Raw genomic sequence first — 22,348 nt, 5'->3', positions numbered from 1 at the left:
TCTTGTGTCGTTTCGTTTTGTCGTCTTACATCATTATCATAACCGAGTAGCACAGTTAGGCATTCGTTCTTATCTGCCTCGTGTTGGGTTTTCCGTTTCACTTTTTTTATGTGCTTTCTCGAATGAGTCTATCACTGTTTGTTTTCATTTGCTTTTCTTTTTTTTTAATAGTTCTCAAAGTCGCCCTGTTTGCCTCTTTCTAGCGCGGTTGCATATCATTGTGTCGCTAGGACGTTCACCTTTTGCGATTCCTCGTTTTCTTAACTTCTTGTTGTTTTTTTTTTCTTTTGCTGTTGCTTCATATATGTGTGCATCAACATCAACAATTAACGACTATAACACATCAATTAGAAACACAGGAGCACATCAGCGGGAAGGTAAGCGCACACGTAACGGTGGGAAGAAGAGTTCGGGGGTAGGAGAAAGGTTTCTTTTTTTCATTTTCCCGTTTTACTCAGGGCAACGTTTGCATGGAAGAAAGCAAAGGACCAAAACACACTAATGGTTTTTTAAACCAGCATGCTCTTACACATGTGCACTGTTATGCAATACTTTTTTTTTTATTTTCTTGTGTTGATTTTTCCTCTTCTCTATTTTAATAGTAATTTCATCATTGCCCGCTCCTGCCTGGGCACTCATCATTTGCAAATCATTTAATTATTCAATTCATTCAACACACTGCAAGCGCATCTGTTTGTGTATGTGTATCCCACAGTGTCGGCTCGTTTGTTCCTGTTCGGTTGCTTCCTTTCAGGCGCAGAAAAATCGATCAATTTTAATTTATCGTTAGCCGGTTAAATACGGCTTTAATCAATCCTAGCGTATGTGTGAGTATGTGTTTTTGTGTGCGAGTGAGAGAGAATAGGGATCCTCCACCTACCGCTTTTGTCCATGCTCATCATCCCCATTACAATAGCATGAATCCACCACACCATTTACAGAGCGCAATTGGAGCATGTGAAAAAGCGTGGCTGAGGTTGAAAAGGGCGAAGGCAAGAGTTGGGACGAAATGGAAGATGAAAGTATAAACTCACGCCAGCACAAAAGGTTACCCCCTCTCTAGCAGCACAAAATAAGCACACACACACACCCATCCCACACGTAAACATATCCTCTGCCGGTTGGACAACGGTTGTGCTGCCTGGGTAACGTATCTGCTCCAATTATCAATTCAACCGTGAGTTCATTAAATTCGCATCCCATGCTGCTAGGCAAGGTGGTACTGTTTGAGGTAACAGCTGAAGAGGATATGATACTTTATGTGTTTATGTGGGCGTGTGTGTGCCGTTCTAGGGTTCACGGTTTCTTACTACAGGAAGATTCATGTCCATCACTCCTGTGGTATCTCCGTAAGCTGTCAAGGATGTCAAGGGTTCTTAAAAGACAATAGCCTACCTACCTCCCCCAACGCACACACACATACACACACATGCATCCTTCCACTATCAATGGGCACACATAAACACACTTACCCACACACCCACGAAAACGTCCTGCTCTTCCTCCCTCCCACCGTTAGTTTAGATCTCATAGTTGCGGAACTTGCTCACGACTTCGCTTGAGTTCTCCGAGCCCCACTCACCCTTGCGCCCGCCATAGTACAGGGCGGCGCCACCCTCGGACGCGCGCCGATGGGCCGGGTTGGGCTGGGCCGCGCTCAGCCCGGATCCGACTGCGCCAGAGCTGGTCGCGGCGCCAGCCCCGGTGCTGCCAGCCGCAGTACCGCCCTCCGGCAGCATCCGGTCCTTCGTTTTCGGGATCGCCCAGTGCATGCTCTGCTGGACGTGCTCCTTCATGCCGAGCCAGTTCTTGTAGCTGATCTGGATGCCGCTGTTGCGCCACTTGTCGTAGCTCGCCCGCTTCTCCGGATCGCACAGGATCTCCTTCGCCTCCTGTTACAGGGAGAGAAACAAAACAAAAGCATTAAATTTCATTTCCGTTTATGGCGAGGTGGGCAGGAGCGGAAATAGAAACTGAAGCGACTGTGGATGAAGACGGTGTAGACCAGAGTTGTCAAACTGTTGATCCACGAAGTCTTTCGGTGTGGCCCTCGACCGCTTCACTATGGGGCGGCCTGGAACAAACCGCGGTCATAAGTCATTTTTGTACTATTTACTAGATATATCATATCGAATCTTGTTCAAAATGGTCAATTTACTTGGAAAAAATGATTTTATGTGTTGACCATCCAGATGGCGCCACTGCACACCGATTTTACAGGGGTTTTCACATTTTGGGCACACAATATTGATACATTCGGCCCAATAACAAGGCTGAACAAGGGGATCATTGCGTCATACTCTAGGTATTGGTCTTCATACTCTAGAGAAAGTCTTTATATTGGGTGTCACAGTCTTTCTAATGAGTGAAAGCCCTGTATCCCTTTGCTACATATTGCCTCAGACGCATATTTCAATCGGTGAATACAATCGAATCTTGAACATAGTTTTATATTTGAGACTCATTGTATTAGTTTTGATAATAAAACGTTTAAAATAACCATTAAAAATATAATAAAAACTTAGTAATGAAAAATAAATTGGTAGCATCAATTTTCCAAGTGCTCATAGCACCACATTAGACAATTCGTTATTTTAAAAGGAAAAGAAGAAAATATTGTTATTTGTTATAATTATAATAAATAAAATAATATAATATTTTTATATTATTTTATAAATTATAAAATATAATTGTTAGTAATTTGTTGTATCCAATGCTGTCAAATTTAGCGATCAAAGGTTGACGCAACGTTTTCATTTCCGCTTATTGCCGATTTAAAGCCGTATAGGTCGTTTGATATATCTTCGTCAATAACGCTGAAACCTCCCGGGTTAGATAAAAAAAATGTATTACGGTTTCTATATGTTGTTACAAAATGTCAGATACATACAAAATACTGGGGCTTTCTAATGATATATTATTTGTCCACCTATTACAAATATTCACACCTAAACTCATTACGTGAAAAAAGAACAACAGTAGGGGTAAAAACGTAGTTTGGAAAGATTTTTCAACTTTGAGCAGAAGTTGAAGTGATAGAATTATAATATTAAAAAAAAATTCTAACTATTTATTTGGCTTTGAAATAAACACGATAGTTTTTTAATCTGAGAATTTTTTTCGGACTTTCGACCGCCCTTGCCCACTGTGCGCTTGAGCCAAAATTTATTTTGAATTCCTGCTTCTACCGTGCATGTCCATCAATTCCTTACACTTGAAATATACAGTGATTTTCAACTTCGCAGGTTTCTCTAATAGTTGTCAAATTATTATGCATCGCCATAAAACTGTTCGAGCTATAGATGCAAAACCAAAAAAGCTTATTTTGATGAAAAATGATTAAAAATCACTAAAAATTCTGTTATACCCTTTTCAATGAATACATTTGTTAGTAACTAATATTTCTTGAACAATTCTTTAACGAAACAATTCATGTTTAGGCTTTAAACTCATACAAAATGTATTTGTATGTAAACTCATACAAATGTGAATGTCCGGAAGCATCTGACCCATCCGTATGTGGTTTTGGAAAATAATTTTTTTTTTATTTTTAAGCAAACAATCAAGATATTTGATGACGAAAACAGCAATTTTGATAAGAAAATGACATGGAAAAATTAACATTGCTCAACAAACAGCAATCTCCAACGCAAGCTCACAGCTCAAAAGAAAGAGTTCACTGTTTTTAACGTAGGTAAATGTTGTTCACAACCAATACCAGCTAGCAAATATTGAAAAACAAAATGACACCAATATCAACCTAACATTTAATATTCTGTATTCGATAAAATATTTTTTACCATTAGTTTTGCGCACTAAATCTTGTCAGTTGACACAAAACTATTCAAATGATGGAAATGTCAGAGACCTGAAGTGAAAAGAACTGCCCAACGATCTGATTTTTGTATCATGCAATATCATACGAAAACTAGGCTGCGGCCCGTGCTACTATTTTGAGTAGCATTATGTCCCGCGGGATCAACTGAGTTTGACATCGCTGGTGCAGAACATTAAAAAAGCGGAAGGAAATGGAGAAAATGCTTCACAAAATGCTTATCATCTTCGTCATTATGCTCATCATCATCATCATCATCCCTTACCTTTAGCTGCTGAAACTTGGCCTCGGACTCCTTGTCACCATCGTTCTTGTCCGGGTGATACTGTAAGGCGAGTATTTTAAACTCGGCCTGGATTTGGTCCACCTGTCGAGAAAGAGAGAGAGAGAGACAGCAAGGGACATGAAGCAAAAATAAGAAGTAACATATCGGATACGTTAATGACATCGTTTCTTCTCGGGGCTTGAGAAAGCGAAAGAATGAGAAAGAAATGATAGCAGATGAAGGGAGACAAACAACACAAAACCAAAAACAAAAACAAAAACGTTGCAATAACTCTAGAAACCTTGGGACCGAAACGGTGCCTCAGGTGGCGAGGATAAAAAACCGTTGCCAGCTCTTCATCACCTCATCATCGTCATCATCGGTGTGCATCATGTGCATCGCTGGCATTTAACTATGCTCCGTTTTTCCTCTACCACCTGCAGAACCCTCACATTCATTCATTCACGCCCAACCCTCGCTTGCTTTCGGGATGGAAATATCCCAAGGACCTGCAGTCGTGTGATGCCACGGCTCATAAATAATGTACCAGTTGTACATACATACATGCACACAAACACACAGACATACACTTCAACCCTACGTTTCTCTTCTGCTGAGTTTTCTTACCCTCGCCCTTCGTCACACTCGCCCTCGCATTGCCTGCCCGCGCTGTAACCTAGTTCCGGCCGCGGCGCTGAAGCTTATTTATCCCTGCGCGACCCGTGGGTGAAAACGGCGGGCAGGTTCATTGCGCCCAGGTCCCCCGGTTTTTGGAGACGTGGTGCGCCCCGATGGGACGCGGGATTATTTAAAGTAACATCAACAACAACAACAACAGCAGCAGCAACAATAAACTCATGAGAAAAACAGCACGCGGTAAGATGGTGGCGCGCATTGGGAAAGCGACCCACAGCGAAAGGCAGCAAACATGGCCAACCTTAACAATCTCGGCTGCAACAAAGGAACGACACGGTAGCTTCTCTATCCCTGCTGCTTGCTTCTGTTGCTGCCATTGCTGCTGCTCCGGGAATGCAACAAATAATTATATACAATGCGCAGAAACAGATGTGTCCGTGGGTAGGATGGTGCAGGGTTGCTCGCAGACGTGAAGAGGAAGGAGGGGGGGGGGTGAGATACAGCACACTCTCCAAACGACAACGAACCACAGCGCGATGTGCATACCCGGAGATGCAGTCGTTTCTGGGCAAATGGACAGATGTGTGTGTGTGCGTGGTGCAAAATTTTCCCAGGGTTCCACTGTTGAGCATTTCGATGCATTTTCCGTGCAGTATGTTTTTTTTTCTACAGTAGTGTCCGGAGGGGACTAAAGAAAGGAGAGGAAAGGAGTAAAAAATGTCCACTTGTCAAGTGTGCATTTTTTGCTTTAGCTTGCTCGGTTGGCGCGAGAGACTGGCCCGGGAGATTGGAAAGCAAATATTATTAAGGAAATGCTTTCGTCAGTACGGCACTCTAGGTAATTAATTTCGCGTCCAAATGACACATCTCCTTCACTTCTGTAGGTTACGTTTGCTTCGCCTCCTTCTGCAGCTCACAGTTGACTGATCTCACGCCACCAATTGAAGCCCCGAGAATTAATGAACCCCGCATACCGATACGTACCGTGGACGTTTCACTGCAGTTTAGCAGCGCGTACAGATCCTCCTTGGAGTCTCGCTTGTACGTCAGAATGTCGTCGACACCGCTCATCGTGCTCGGGCTGCTGTAAGTTGCTACTGCAAGCGCTGCTACTAGCTGCACTGGTGTGGTGTGCTCGCGGAGGGGCGGTTTTGATTGTTGTCTGGCCTCTCCGGGGGGGTTTCCCGCGCGATTCCAATCACCTTCAACCGCTCGCTGGCCAGAAACACCTTGGGCCTGGTTTTACCCGCGCGCGTTTTTGTCTGCTACTGGGCCACCCGTCTCAGCTGTGCCGTCGGCGACCTTGCCCTACACATGCACACACGCACGGACACAGGTACACTCCGAAAAACAATTGCGGGCGACTTTCCCTTTTTCGCGCGCTGTGTGCTTGTGAATGCCCGATCGTGCACTGGAACGGGTTTTTGTGGCGTTGTTGCTTCTGTTGTTGTTGTTGTTGTTGTTCGGTGTGATTTTGATTGACGTTCGCTGGCCGAAATTCCAATACGACACCGCACACTGAAACGGGACAATCACAAACACACACACACACACAAAACACACACGTTTAATAGGGTCTGGGCGAGTTTATGATGTGTACTGCTGCTGTTGTTTACCTCGTCGAACCTGAACAGAACCTTTGCACGTACCTCAGTTGCAAGGGGAATCACACAATTATTCACCTGACGCTGGGAAGCTGGTAAAAACCCTCTCACACACCGATCCGCACAGCTTCAACGACGCGAGATCAACACTTGCCCTCGGAAGGCTTATCTTCAGCCTTGACACTTTGACCTGGCTGTCTGTTTTTGCCGCGTGTGTGTGTGTCCGTCTGTATTGCCGTGCTGTCCAATGCGAATTGGCAGCGTCGATGCGGCCAATTTGTGTTAGACGTGTGACCGTACGCAACCGTAGCGAGTAGTCTCGTGTGGGGCGGGGGCGGAGGCGTGTGATTGGTTTTGCTGCTGCGTCGTAACACGCTCGTGCACGGAAACCTCTCGAAGCGACCTCTCGCAAGCGTGCCTGATCAACCACTGAAAGCCCGACACGGCAGAGCATCCACGCATCAATGTACCGGGGCTCGCACTGGCCGGAGCCCGTTTTGGGTGCTGCTGCCCAAGATCTCTACGAGATGCGAGAGCGCCCGTATTAGTTTGCCGCGTGATAGCGAGCCACAGCGGGAGAGCGCACTGCCCGTGCCTGAGTGAGTCGAACTTTTGGGAGAGCGCGAGAGCGAACCACAACAGTCCTCGGACAATGCTGGTGCGGATACCGATTCGCGTGGACCTAGCTTCGGGATCGTTTGCATTTCCAGTCATCCCCCCCCCCTTCCCCCTCCTAACCCTTCACCCTTTCCGAGCATTGAACTTGGCATATTGAGGCTGACGGGAAGGAGGAATGCTGAAGAAATGTTAGATGGCTGGAGCAGGTATGCATAAAGTTTGAGTAGGTAACAGTAACAGCCATGTAATGACTACGGGCTGCTTTGTTGGGTGCAAGTTGTTTGAGTTGACGATTATCAGATACGCAGAGATGCAAATAACTGGTAAAGACATATAACTAGAGCAGCGTATCGGCACGTCCGAGGCAAATTTTATATTTCTTGCAGATCAGTTTTCAGAATTCTTTGTACATTTCAGAGAATGGATAACTGTTTTAGGGTGCTATAATTCATAGAACTTTACCCTACATGATGCTCTTTTTCTAAATACTAAATATTCCGAAGATCTCTAAGAGATGGCCCCTTGTTTACTTCTCAACAGTTTTAGAACAGTGATTTTCAAAAAAGATCCATTTGATCAATAAATTTATAGATTTATAAGAGCTGATAAAACTTTTTTTCTTTGTTGCGAACTATTTAACACTAGGTTAACGGGTGGCTCTCATATACTTATATCTACGAGCTCCCGTCAAATGTACTAGGAATTGGATTTACTAGGACGTCTTTAGATTAGTTCAAATAATGCCAAAAATTAATTTTATTAAAATTATTTTTACATACTTATCCGGCGCTACAACCGCTTTGCGGTCTTGGCCTGCCTCAGGAGTGTCCGAAACCGCTCACGATCTCGCGCCTTCGTCTGCCAGTCCGTTATCCCGGCCTTAATGGCGGACGCCTCCACGCCATCTTACCACCTCAATTTGGGCCTACCACGCCTCCTCTGTCCTTGTGGACGGCCTAAAAAGACTTTACGGGCTGGGTCGTCCGTTTCCATGCGTAAAACATGGCCAGCCCACCGGAGCCTAGCGAGCTTGATACGCTGTACGACAGTGAGGTCGCCGTACATCTCGTATAGCTCGTCATTATAGCGGCTCCTCCATTGTCCTTCCACACATACGGGGCCAAGTATCCTTCTGAGCATATTCCTCTCGAACGCGGCTAAGAGGGTTTCGTCAGATTTGGACAGCGTCCTTGTCCATGCGTTTTCAAAATTATGTCATTAAACAACTTTTGACACTCATAGAAAGTTGTCTGCATACAGCCAATTTATTGTGGTAGTCGTTATTCTTTCTCCTACATATGGACCGATATATTTTCGATGTCTTATCCTTCATTCCTTTTTGAGTTGCGAAAAACACGAGGAACAAGTTGATTGCCATTTTCGCTTGATGCCATTTATGTTACATCACTTATCAAGCTTATTTTACGATAATGGATGGTTTAGAGTTATCTCTCATTTCTATTTTTACTTTTCTAGGGAAAACTGTTAAAACTGAACTAACATACAAAACGCAATCAACCAACCCGTCACCATATGCGTATTTGAAATGATGAAAAAATACGAGAAGTAAACATCGAAAATCAATGGTATTTTGTGTATTTCACCCCAAAGTTTTGCTTCTGTCAAATTGACGGGCTCCATATACCTATTGTTAAAAAGCATTTTGATGTTATTTGACTTCCAGCGATATATGTTGACATCATGTTAGATTGTTGGATTACTTTCAAATTATAATTTTTGGGAGTACCAGTAAAACATCATATCAAATTATTATCATTTCACTTCATATATTTTAGCATCATTCAGAATTTATAACTCGCTTATGCTGTTTTTATTATTCCCGGAAGATTGACTTCAGATATATGTATATACGGTGTCTAATTAAAATGTCTTGTCGACGGTGGTGCACAACTGGACACATATAAGCGGTGGAGTGCTTGTATTTGCAGTCATGCTAGCACTGGAGTGTTTTTGCATACTACCAAAGACCTGCACAGGAGCTCAGTACAGGTTAGTGTACGCACCTGAGCAGATACATCTACGCGCTAATGAGCTTTTCGTCGACTGGTGTTGTCAGATTCATCCTTCCAGTTTTTTGTTTTGTGGAAACTGAAAGCAATTGTTAAATGTTGTAGGTCCGCTGCTGCTATTTTCCCCAGTTTCGTGGAACAAAAGCACACACACAAACACACACAAAACCCACATACACACAGCTAGTGGAAAGGTGAAGCGCAAAAACCCATTTCACACAGCCATCCCCAGTTTTAAAAATAGCTCCGTTTAAACTTGCCCACCCAACCCGCGTAGCTTCCCTGTGGTTAACGTGCTTTTAAGCACGCTCGGTCCAATATCGCTGACCGAAATCCCACACCGCGAGGATTTATCTGCTGCTGCTGGAGTATACTTCCTTTTGGCAACACGGTTGCCTTTCACCGTGTACCGGGCCACTCCATCCGCAGAAGTGGTTCCCCAGTGTACATTATATCCCTAACGTTCTTGCATCGGTACAACCCATTCACATCATCACCATCATCATCCAGCGAGCAACAACATCCTCGTTCATCATTGCTCATCGTCGTGCTCTTGCAGCTAGGAGCTCGCGTTGTCGTGCGGCGCTGTGTGGCAGCAAACCGCAGCACCCGGCTCAACCCAGCCACAAAATCCGATGAACTTTTTTTATGGCTGGATAGTTGGACACCCTCCTAACGAGGCCAGTACGATGATCGTGTTCATCCGCGCTCCAGAAGTCCCTGCTCGCACTGGCGCTCTGTCAGTACCATCGAACACACGGGGACTTAATTTGCTTCTTCCTGCTGCGGCACTGCTTCACTAATCGTTTCAACACCGCCCGCGATATGGCAACCAGACAGTAGCGTAGGCAAAGAGGTGTTCTTTCTTCTCCATTTTTTTTTGTTCTGAGTTGTTTCTGAGAATTCGTTTTCAACCTGCTAAAAGTGCTCCGGGCATGGTGGAAGCTTTACAGGTAGTTTCAGTGTCATCGCCAACAAAAGACGGTCGCTTTCTTTTGTCGCTTTAGAGTTCGTCCGGATTCGCTACAGAAATCCTGCTGCCATTTTTAGCCGATGAAGCGGTGCTAGAATACCCATGCGGTGGAGTTGGGAGAGGAGAAAATGAAAGCTCCAAGAGTTTTCTCCACCACACACACACATACTTCCACCTCCCAGGGAGCGCTTTCGAACGGTGTTCAATAATAAAAAGGGCAAATGATGAGAATCCGGTTCGAAGGACCAAACGGCCGAATAGAACCATAAGGGCAGCGCTGTGGGATGGAAGCTGTGTTACCTTTTATTCATTTGCTTCTCTTACACACATACTGTATCCACCCACACACAGACTCACATTCAACAGTCTCTTCCTCTTCGCTTCATACACCCGCTTCAAATTCTCATTGTGTAGGTGATCAATATTTACCGCCGCCATTACCGCATGGCCCACAAGTACTACTATCCGGGTTGCACGGCTTAGTAACTGTGCTACTGGGTGTATATTTTTTTTTGTTTCTGTGTGTCTTTTAAGCCTCCAGGTCAGTAATGGAGCCCGAAGGTGGGGACAGCAATATATTGCACGAAACCACTACAGTAACGATCGAACCCACAAAATGGCACGCGCGGTGTGGGCCTGGCACGCAAGGTGTTTCGGCAATTTCCAAGCTCATCCTTACCTGGGTGGCCTAGTTGGGATTGCGAGCCGAACCGGTGCTGGGCTGAAGCACCACCACCACCATCGAATCGATAATGTGCGGTCGAACCCACCAGCGACTCGCCCGACATTATTCCCAGCGGTCGTTATTTCTGCTTCTGTAGGTTCGGTTTTGCCCGAAATTGAGATACCTTTCATTAAAGAAACGGTAGATTCGGTGTGCGAAGGTAATAGTCCTCCACCTCGTCATCTTGCCAGCGTCCGTTTCCTGCCTTGCCGAGAGTTGGGATCCCAGGCCCGGGATTCCCAGCTCCGTGCATGTGCCTTTTTCGTGGAAAACAAAGATCTCTCCCCTCCCCCGCCATCCCCAAAGCTCTGCTGGCAACGATTAGAAAGCAAACGCTACGGCAGGCCAAGAGCATGCCCGTAACAAAGCGAACGCCGAGCACGTCAGCTGCACACGAGTGACATTGACTAATTGATCGGATTAAAAATAGTTTTATTTATCTTCCTTGTACGGCCCGGTTGCCCGATCTCCTTGAAGTCAGTCGTCGCACTTTTCGGGTGAGTGGGTTGGCAAAAATATATACACACACAGACTTAGGCAACACACACACGCAAGAAGAACGAACGGTTCTGAAAGGGGAACAGACGAGGTGAGAGAAGCAATATAAAACGCAGCACAATTTGATGTTCGTGTTTTTCAAGTGGCTTGGGCAGCTGGAAAAATCTCGACAAGGAAAATGCTCTCGGCGTTGTTGCAATAAAGTCAGCCGCTTGAAGCAACAGAACTGCGCAGCAAAAAACACACACACACACACTCACTTGGGTCAAGTGTGGTAAGAGCGGACGGAAGGAGGGATTGGAAAGAATTGTACAGAGCGCGAAAATCATCTGTCGGAACAAGGACAACAGAGGCAAACGCACCAGACAAGAGAACACGGATTTGGCTTTGTTTGCCTTGATGATGCTGGAAGAGGCGTCGCTTTCTCAACGCGCGGCGTTATTGGGGTGTAAATCACAGTATTCATGGGGTAGGGCGTCTCGCCGCCGGAAAATCCTCGAAACGTGTCCGTACTGTCGTTGTGGAAATTCAAGAAACAGCTAGTCCGCTTCCGTTTGTAATTGCTACGCTGCTTTGTCTCTTTGCCCCGAACGTCCCTGGTGAAGGTCATTGACGATGCGTGGGTGTCGGTAGAAAAACCAGAAGAACTCATCTCAACTTCGGAGGGTTACGGCTTTCCACCATCCCCACGCACAAAAGAAAAGTGCGAAAGCAATCAAATTAAGAGCCAGTGCTCTTGTGCCAGAAGAGGAATCGATTCCGTATGTGGGCGAACCACTTTTGAAGCCGCTCGCAGCCTTCTCCTTCCCGCAGCAGCCCTCGAGTAATGTCTGGACGTGAAGCGTACGAAAGCGATGCATTTCGCCTTCGGGCTTTACAACTGCACATTTGGTTAGCCGACCGAGCGCTGGGGCACGGTGTGACGCATTGCGGTGAGTACAAAATTGGAAAACTTTATAATGGCATCCATCTACGACGGTCCGGTGAGTGTATTTGCTTTTCGCTCGACTAACCTCATGACCTAGGCTGCTAGCAAGGAAGGCTTCGAACAAGGAAGACTTATGTTTGTTACCACAGGCACAGGGTTGCAGCGATTTTTTAAGGTTGCCTAACCTTTTCCCACGCTGGAACATCTCCGTTCTATGATAGTGTTTATCCACAAAAGGATGCATGTGTGTTCAATATGCTAGAGACTATTTCAGCACACCAAACCACATCATAGTGTATATTGCTGGTTAGGTGGAGTTACTTCTAATGGTTTTCTGCGTTACAAAATAATCCCAACCTTGATTACAGCTCATATAAATGGTAAAAGAAGCCTGTCGTAATTGTAAAGATAATACAGAAAAAAGAGTAGCAGATTGTGTGTTGTTGCTGTGTTTGTTGCTCATTATAATCTCCAGCGCGTCATTAGCAACGAAGCCGAACGATATGGCAATGAATTCCCAAACGCTTACTCAGTAAGTTCCCGGGAAACGGCAATCACGCTCTTTCTGTTTCCTGATAGTGGTGTTGGAGGTGTTCTTAGCTCTTTGATATATAATTCTGAAAAAGCAGAAGGAACCCGATTGTACATCGATATAAATATCTGATTAAGCAATACGGTGGAAGCCGTTCTTTCTGAATAAAAAAATAAATATGTGAAGAACAGTTGACTGGTTAGATTAATTAGTTAAATAGACGTATATGTGTGAACTTTATCTTCATATGTTCTGAGAAGTTGATAATTCTTATAATTATAATAATATTAGAATGAATGAATGATATTAGAAAGATTCGGTCAAGCTCTTCGACATAAATCTATCGTGTAGGTCCAAATTACCCTAAACAATTTAATGTTAAAAAGATTACTTTTTGAATTTCATCGACCGTGTCACAGTTAAGTTTAGTATGTTACTCAACAGCGGGCCCTCTTGGTTCGCGGGTTGAAAAAAAAAGGAATTTGAATTACATAGAGCGACGCATGGCAATACAAAAAGGATAAGATTTAACACACTGCTTTACAATTATGTCTTATTCTGCAAAGCGCAATCGTTCTCTGTATACATTGAAGAACTAGTGGAAGTCAAATTACAGTGAAGCCCGGCATGACGAGCTTAATCCGTTGGCGGTGGCTCACTCTATAACCCGTATAACCCGTTTCGGGAAACATGTTTCCATAAAATTTGTATAAAAAATCAAATAAACAGTTCAAGGACCGCAAATGTGCTGGAGTAAGTGCATGCATCTGGAAAACTGGAAAAAGACTTGAAAATACTATTATTAAGTTTGCTATTTACAGTTTGTTTGGATATTGATATACAGGCGTCCCCCGAGTTACAAACCCCTCGAGTTACGACGATTCGCAGATACGACGATTTTGATTTTGACAGGGAAAAGTTGTCAGTGAGAAGAATTTGATGTATTTTTTGAATTTCTGTGCTGATAATCGTTACACACACCTTACCAAAGATTCTACAACTACCCGATCTTCAATATTTATATCGTGTAAACGACTTTTGGTGTAAAATTAATACATTTGCAAACATTGTTTCAGTCCCAAATACAGCCTTATCTCGGGGACACCTGTATTGCTATTTCTATGACATAATGATTGAGTTTTTTAATATTTTTCAAAATTGACAAAATCCATTTTTTAACGTAATTTTCGTGTAGAGCCACAGCTTCGCATCGATAATACTTACAAACTTGCGAATATGAGGAATCAATTAATTAGGTTATCGGTTTACGTCGATTTGTGTAAGATATTGTTATTCAGCAGTTAGTGTGGCTGGTCTGGTGATACAGTCGTCATCTAGTATGACTTAATAACATACCCGTCATGGGTTCAAGCCCCAAATAGACCGTGTCCCCATACTGTAGGGCTGACTATCCTGTTATAGTAATCAATAAGTCACTGACAGCGTCATGCCCATTGGTAGTGCTGGCAGGCCTTGACCCACAATGGTTATTGTGCCAAAGAAGAAGTTAGACATTTCGTGCTAGACTCTGATTGTCCAAAATAAGCCTGTTTCTTTGAAAACAAGGCACAATTGAAAATTTGTTTGTGGTGAATAGTCCTCAACACGAATTAAAAATTCGATACATTCCTTGGCATCACATCTACAAAATCCAGCGGCAGTAATTGGCAGATCATGCGTAGATTAAATCTAAGTATCAAAACGCAATAAACACTCGTCCAATGTACCATACACTTGTGTACAATCATATGGCACTTATGCTACTGGCAATAATGTTATGTTCATAGTATCGAAATGATTGTTAGTGTCGAAACTCTTTTTTGCCTGAGCGATAATGAAAATTAAAGAAATGCTCAATGTTAGCAAATGTGAACTTGATTACACATTGGCAGCAAACAATGTATCAGAATCACCAATGATATTGCCTGTTATGCGAGCATTTACTCGTTAAAAGAGGTATTTGTTGAGCGTTAAAATATGCTCGTTATGTGAAAAACGTATCGTAATAAGTTATCGTAATAAGGGGTACTCGTTATGAGGGGTTTCACTGTATTGGTACAGCTCATTGACCATACATAACATACCCGTTATGGGTTCATTCAATCCGTTTTTTGTGTCTAAACTGTGGTGTAAAAAACGTCTGTAACGTGTTGTCGGTCATTGACTAATTATTTAATGTTTATTTATACATTTATTTCTAATAATTAATTTTTACACCATGAAGGTCTTATGAACATTAAAAGTAATGCTTAGAGACTAACGTTGCCTAGCTCTAGTATTGTCAGGCATTGAATAATGATAAATGTCCAGTACAACTGGTGTATCAGCTTTGCCGCGAAGCACTCCAGCTTTAAACAGTGCATACGAATTTATTATTCTTTTTGTAAGCGTTTCTAAGCTCAACGAGTAAACTGTATGATTGATAGAGCGGTAGTATCAAGGGATCACTCGATGGCAATCGTCAAAATTGCGTAACGAGAGAATATTCTTAGTGCAGCTTCTATCCTATTTATCCAAACTCCTCACAGTGCGATGCTACAGCTCTTCCGAATTTTAATGTAAGTCACGCTCGAAAAACGATTTGATATGCATAGGATCACCATAGGATCCAGCATAACTTATGCGACTTTTGCTCCTTGGACTGCAATCAGGAGCGGATTAGGCAGTACGGAAACTATGCGGCCGCGTGGGGCCCCGAAGTCTCGGGTATACCCACCCCCGCTCACAAATAAATTTGCTTCTCAATCCTTCTTTGGTTTAAAATTACTCCTACAACTTCTCGCTCGACACCTAAAAAAGGCTTACAATTGTGCGTCTGATTAGGGCCTCAACCCGTGTTAGTCCACCACTGGCTGCAATCATTTCAAATTAGACGCCGCTTCGTGCAATAACGGGCTATGGATGATTCACTGGTGAGCAGCATCGAATGACTCTGATTGTTTTAGCAGTAAATTTAATCTGTATTTTATCTTCAAACTGCATTTCACTCCCGTCCCAACACTCCCGTCCACTGCTTTCGTTGAATTGTAGTCAAACCACTATGGTTTTAGAGACTCCTTTGTTTTATTTATTTATTTTTTCATTTTTATAGTACGGTCTTGGCGGGATTTAACAACAGTCTTGGCCTAAGGCTTCTGCAAGATGCACGAAAGTTTACATGTTCAAGAGTGGATATGTATGAATATATCAACAAAGTAGCTGATGAAAAATTACTCACTGTTTAAATTCGTCTATATTGGAGAGACTTCAGTCCGAAAAGGGGACTCCCAGAGTGGTATGTGGCATAAATACATTTGTGGGACCAAGGCACATTAAAGTACAATGCGTGTTAAAACCTTTTTTGAATTGTTTCTATTTTTCATGATTCTATGATGTACTACTGTTTGGGAGTCGATGCCAAAAAACGGCACTCAAGAAATATAAAATGAATCGTATTTATACAAACAAATATGTTTTAAAAGAAACCTCATGTTTATACCGCAGCTATAAATATAACATAACAGCTATAACCGCTATGCGTACCCCAAAAAAGTGATCCCCCATACAATAGAATAAAATGGAACTACCCGTACAACACCTTCCGAGATATGCGAAGTATTTACTTTCAGGTTTAAGGATGCTTATACGACTCCAATGATAGATCCAGAAGTCAAAACTGCAGCCCTCGTAAACACGCCTGATTTTGCGATAGATTTTACCCAGCCACATGTATCTGACGAAGCTGTCATGGAAGCTGTTAAATCACTTAAGCCTACCACTAAGCTGGGCCGGATGGAATTCCTGCTATCATCTTAATAATAATAATAATAATAAAAAAATAACAATAATAATAATAATAATGATAATAATAAAAAATAATAAAAATAATAATAATACTAATAATAATAATAATAATAATAACAATAATATTATTATTAATAATAATAACAATAATAATAATAATAATAATAATGATAATAATAATGATAATAATAATAATAATAATAATAATAATAATAATAATAATAATAATAATAATAATAATAATAATAATAATAATAATAATAATAATAATAATAATAATAATAATAATAATAATAATAATATAATAATAATAATAGCACAATACAAAGAATTTAGGCTAAAAAAGCCTTTTAATTTGTTTGCTAACACGTAAAATGAAACCTTATAAATGATTAACTTTGGAAATGCAGAGCTTGTAATGATTTGCTATCTGCACGCCTTAATCAAACACAGAATTAGTTCTGCAAAGTGGATTGTCAACAATCGTACAGTTGTACAGTATTGGAAATCTTTTTTCTCGAGAATGTAATCACTGAACTGTTGTTGACGATGACGCCCAAACGATTTAGTTTGTACCAAAACGTGAAGCTGTACAGATAATTCTGAAGTCTTAAGCAGTCATCAGTATAAGAAACAGGCATGAAGTTATTGAGATCGTCAGTTTAAAGTAGTTTCCGGCAGTTTGGAAGCGCGTTGACAATGTCGTTTATAAATATCACAAAAAGCAGTGGTCCAAGAATGCTTCCTTGTGGTACTCTTGAAGTGTTGCCAAGTGCTGAAAGCAGGAATTAAGTAAGGAAACAAGATTTATTGATATACTACGCCTCGAATAGAATCCATGCTGTTTTCCAGCTACAATCTGTTCAAAAATGTTGTTGCAAGCACTTAGCAGGTAGTAGTTTGTTCAATAGTTTGAAACATCGGTTCTGTCAGCCTTCTTATGCACAGAAAACATGAAGGCAGTTTTACATTGCTGCAGCATGCATTGCTGATGTAGAGACTTGTTAAAGATCTGGACTGGAACAAGAGCGTCTCTACAGCGTTTTAATACAATGCTGGGAATTAAGTCCGGCCTAGCAGCATATTAATGCTTCAGCTAATTTATTATGGAATAAACGTCAGCTTCGGAAAAACAAGTAAAAGCTGACGGTATCTGGCAAGGAGGCGATTGCTGCGGCAATATAACAAGAATGGATCGATGTGTTGGTGTACAGTGAAGAGAAGTGCTCTGTAAACGCTTGACTGATGTCCTCGCTGTTAGAGAAGGGTCTTTCGTTGTGGGGCATGGTTGTAGGAAGTCTATCGGTGCAACGTTTCCTCCTCATGAAGTTCCAAAAACTCTTCAGCCTACGTTTAAAAAAAATCAATCGCTTTAATATGAAGAGCATAAACACATCGATTTAAATCTTTAAATTCACGAGCAACATGTAAAAATATGCTCCGACTACGTTCAAAATTGATGTGATGAAATTTCTTGTACTGGACTATTCTGCTTCTTTTAGTTGTTATAGTCTGGGCATTTATCGAAGTATATATTCTTTATGATTTCGCAGTTCCTTAACAAAGCAGTTAAGAATCGCCATCGAAACGGTGCATTATGATGAACGATGTATCATTTTAACTAGACTCAGGACCATTCACTAGGATCTTTGTTATCCACTAAACGGGAAATAAAAACAATAAGCGTAACAATAACCGTTACAAAATTTGAATTTCCAAGATGTTGAAAATTGGAGAGCCGTAGAAGAATGATAGCTTTTGTTGCAAAATATTGAATTGAAACCATCGATAATAAGCTCTTGAGGGCATTGATGAATACAAGAAGCAGCAAAACATTTAGCGTAAAAAGGCTATATAAAAATGTATGCTTCATACAAAAAAAATCCTTGATGAGCTAACCTGTTCCAGCCTGCCACAAATCCACGTTTGTTTAGATTTTTTCAGGTTGAAATTGTTACAGTTCAAACGGAGAGCAAATAAAAGCCAACTTGATCATTTGGTGGTTAACTATGAACTATTTATCATGCCAGAAAGCATAGGTTACTATGCCTAGGAAGGAAAGTTCTTCTGATTTTCTATTTGGTAGGCATAGCCTACAAGCCAAGATCATTTGGCTGAAATTCTGAGGCGCTGAGAAATAGTAGGCTTGTGGTTTGGTAATAGATGTTAACATGATTTCAGCTGCCAAGTGTGAAACTCGATGTAAAACAGCTGGTTAGTATCGTAAAACCTCCCTTTAAGAGAATTTTAAGGGGACGAAGTTCGTGAACAGGAGTATACGAATTAATGTTTTGTACAATCTCGGATGCAATTTCACCCTTTATTAATTTAGCTACAAAGACTGCAAGTGCTACTTCTAAGCTTTTCTAATGAGTACATTCCTAGTAGAAGCCGTCTAGTCACATGTATTATAGGTTGATCCATATTCTACGTTAAGGTATTAATGGCCAAGCCTTTAAATTTTATACGAGATACGGGTTCGCTACGAATCATGAACTAAGAACGGTACATGAAATAAGAAAATACTCAAAGTCCCGAAGAAGTAAATTTAATCCAAAATTAACAGAAACTCAGAAAATCTATTTGTCTTCCAACATTAACTAGCACAAACTTGTTTGTACACAATCTCCTTTCTACTCTATACATAATAGATCCCTCGGATAGAGATAACCATGGTGAGAACTTCTACGGCATTGGAGAACATTTTATACTTCTAAGGATCTCATCCTGCTTTAAAACTGTCCCGTACAGTTTCACCTGTTTCCTCATGTAGCAAGACACCGTGCAAAAACTGCACCACACAATATCGATCTTTGTCCTCCCGGTGTCACCGTTGCTTTCGTGCGGGCTCTCTCTCTATCTCTCTCTCTCTCTCTCTCTCACACACACACACACACACACACACACAAGCGCACACAAGCGTACTTTCTCCTTTTCACTCTCTATTTTGTGCGTCTCTATCGTTTTCCTCGCACTCACTCAACTAGGAGTTCAAGATGCAGAAAACAAATATAAATATCATGAATATACTAGTGCAAAATGCACTATTTAGCATGAAAAATAGGCACCGGAGTGTATGTGACGACTACTACCTCTGCTCATTCTCTTACTACGTTTCCCTTCCCCTCTTGTGTAATATGAATCTCCTCGGACTCGCCAGCCATTAACCGTTTCCCTCCGTGCATACGTTATGTGGGTAGAGCTTGTATGGAGATTGTGCAAGTGTTGCAAAAAAATAACACACATACATATATTCATACGACAAATCGTATCCTCAGACAGGGGTGAGTGTGGTAAGGTTTCGTTTTGCGGTGCACAAAATCCACACACACACACACACACACACACACACACACACACACACACACACACACACACACACACACACACACACACACACTCACACACAGGGGCGATAGAAATAGAGAGTGTTATTAAAGGAGTAAAAAGAAGCAAAAATACGGTCCGGGCAGCGACCGTACCACCGCAACACACACGGATTGGCATACACGACGGAGGATAAAGATGAAAGACGAGCCACAGAACAAATATACACCAATCCGTTCCAAATGGCCAGCGGCGCTCCCGTATTTGCACGGTGACGTTCATATCCCCCACACGAGCACCAACATTTCCCATGTGTGTGTGTGTGTATCAGTGTGTGAGTTATGGAAAATTTTCAAACGATTTAACATTAATCCACCCAGCGAATATGTCATGGTCCGTCCCGTTGCCTTGCTCGTTCGATGATTAGATTCTAACAGCCTCCGGTAGCAAAATAAGAAGAAAACATACTCCTCTCATTCCATAACCGTGCGAAAAAAGGTACATTCTGAGCCGTGGTTTTTACTTATTTCCCTCTTTCCCGAAATGAAATCGGACATGCTGTTGGCCTGGGGAGCAAAAAAGAGATTCTCGTGCCCTCCGTATCTCAACGGAGCAGAAAAGACAAACAAACAGGCAATTCTATGCATTCCCTGTCCGCCACCTTTCCCCGGAAGCCAATCTCCTCTTCGCGCTCTTTCGTCAGAGATGCCACACACATACACCACCGGAAGACCGAGCGAGCGAGAGAGAGAGAGAGAGAAAGCAAGTTATAGAGAATGAGAGGGGAAATCCACTTTTCAATTATAGAAAATTCAGGAAGCAAAATTCGCACACCGAGATGGAAATTGCAAAACGAGAAAACAACGAGAGGAGATCAATCGAACGGAGGCAGGAGCCAGCAAGGGAGAGATGGGGCATGCCCACTCTCTTCCCAATACAGCCTCCCTTACCTTTTGGGAAAACTCTTTAACCCACAGTTTGACGTATACTGCCATCCATCATTCGGCAGCAGCCGTTCCTTCCGTTCGCGACAAGTGCGCGATACAAAACCCAGGCTTCTGGTGCACAAGCAGTGCGCTTTATTTGTTCTTCCTTTGTGTGTGCGCGCGTGGTTTCTCAACCCCATCGTCGCCTCCATCCCTCACCCCGACCCTGCACTGCTACAGTTCTGCAGTTCATCGAACACATTACCAGGAAAATTGCATCCCTCACACCCTCCCCCATTGGATAAAATCAATGTCATGGAACTAAAATTGAAATACGGATTTTGTATGAAGGGCGGAGGCGCTGCAGCAGATTTGCTGCCAGATACCAGCACCCCCCCCCCCCCCCCGATTCCTTTTCAACTATTTTCCCCAAGGCATACTTGCCTTTCCCCCGATTTTAACCCTTTTTCAGCGTTGAATGGTATCTTTCCATTCACGCACTCATACTCATATACACACAACGACGAGCTTGCTTGCTAGTACTGTTGCGAACAGAGTTTTCCTGGTGATTTTCTGTGATGTAACATCCCCCCAAACAGGGTTTTTCCTCGCGCTCTTTTCGCTGACTCTCGCGGGAGTATTTTTAAATTACATTTTGGTTGTTGGTGATAAGAGTTTACTGTTAAAACAAACCTCGTTAGAGAGCAAACGTACAAGTGTGTATTTGACAATTCCCTATGGAACATGCGATATTCTTCAATTGACAAGAGACAATGCGCGCATCTAACGCAAAACCTGTCAATGACAGGACAGAAGAGATCTTTGCAATTGATTTAGCGCGTTCGGAAAATCCCCTTTCAGATTCTAAATGCACCACAACAACCACTGAAGAAGCACATTGGGCCGCTGTTGTTTTGGGGGTTTGATTCAAGGAACGCTTGATTGGAAAGCCGACATGTCTGCCACTAGACCATTCCACTGCTTCCGTACCTGTGCCGCTAGAACGCGTACAAAAGAGGCTACTGAACCGACAGGTAGTAGTAGTATGAACGACCACACCGGGCGCTTATTACTCTTGCCCATGCAAACTTCATGCAGGGTTTGCGGACAGCATCTGTTGCTTCGATTTGTGTGAGTGAGGTTGATTTTTATTCTTTGATTGCGCTTTGTTTTTCGCCTCGATAGGATATCGATGGAAAAAAGAACTTCACCTTTCTCCCCGCTGAGAGCGAGAGCAAGGGCGCTTTTCTTTTTTTTGCTGCCGAGCGCTGACGGCACGATGCGCACAAGCTCACCCGTTCGCGCACAATCGCTCGCACTCGCGTGCTTGATGCACTATGGGCTGTGCGCGGTCGCTTTAATGCGGGATCGATTTTCCTATCTCTTTGTGGCGTGCGGGTATGCAAACCTAAGATTATTATGAACCAAAAAGCTGTTATTTATTAATAGATTTTTGAATGTTTTCTTTTGTTAGTTTATATGACTATGTTAAGTTTTTTCCTCTTGGCTACTCACAGATTGAACATTTTTCGCTAGATATTTTTTAATTTTACATGAAAGTACGTACATTTGGTTCGTTTTTACGCAAAACCCATTGTGTGTAACTCGATACAACCAGTGAGCGGCTTCGCTCGCGATCTGCTCTCTCAGCGCGGGCGTGTGAAACGAT

General features: G+C 42.6%; 1 protein-coding gene across 2 annotated transcripts; it reads right to left on the bottom strand.

The window, feature by feature from the left end:
* Positions 1-285: 285 nt before the first annotated feature.
* Positions 286-6,839, bottom strand: LOC121603474 (J domain-containing protein). Of its 2 annotated transcripts, none has more exons than XM_041932255.1 (4): positions 6,386-6,839; positions 5,721-6,254; positions 4,101-4,202; positions 286-1,892 (listed from the first exon to the last, which is right to left on the bottom strand). In XM_041932255.1, exons 2-4 carry the CDS (start codon positions 5,805-5,807, stop codon positions 1,521-1,523), a joined length of 561 nt encoding a protein of 186 aa, XP_041788189.1. In that variant the 5' UTR covers positions 5,808-6,254; positions 6,386-6,839; the 3' UTR covers positions 286-1,520. The 2 variants fall into 2 exon arrangements, with proteins under 2 accessions (XP_041788189.1, XP_041788179.1); XM_041932245.1 differs by having other exon boundaries at positions 6,353-6,838.
* Between the last annotated feature and the right edge of the window lie 15,509 nt (positions 6,840-22,348).

Source organism: Anopheles merus, chromosome X, assembly GCF_017562075.2.
Source record: "Anopheles merus strain MAF chromosome X, AmerM5.1, whole genome shotgun sequence".
Classification (NCBI taxonomy): domain Eukaryota; kingdom Metazoa; phylum Arthropoda; class Insecta; order Diptera; family Culicidae; genus Anopheles; species Anopheles merus.
Note: the sequence above shows the minus strand (reverse complement) of the source record. Positions and strands in the feature narration are given on the sequence as shown.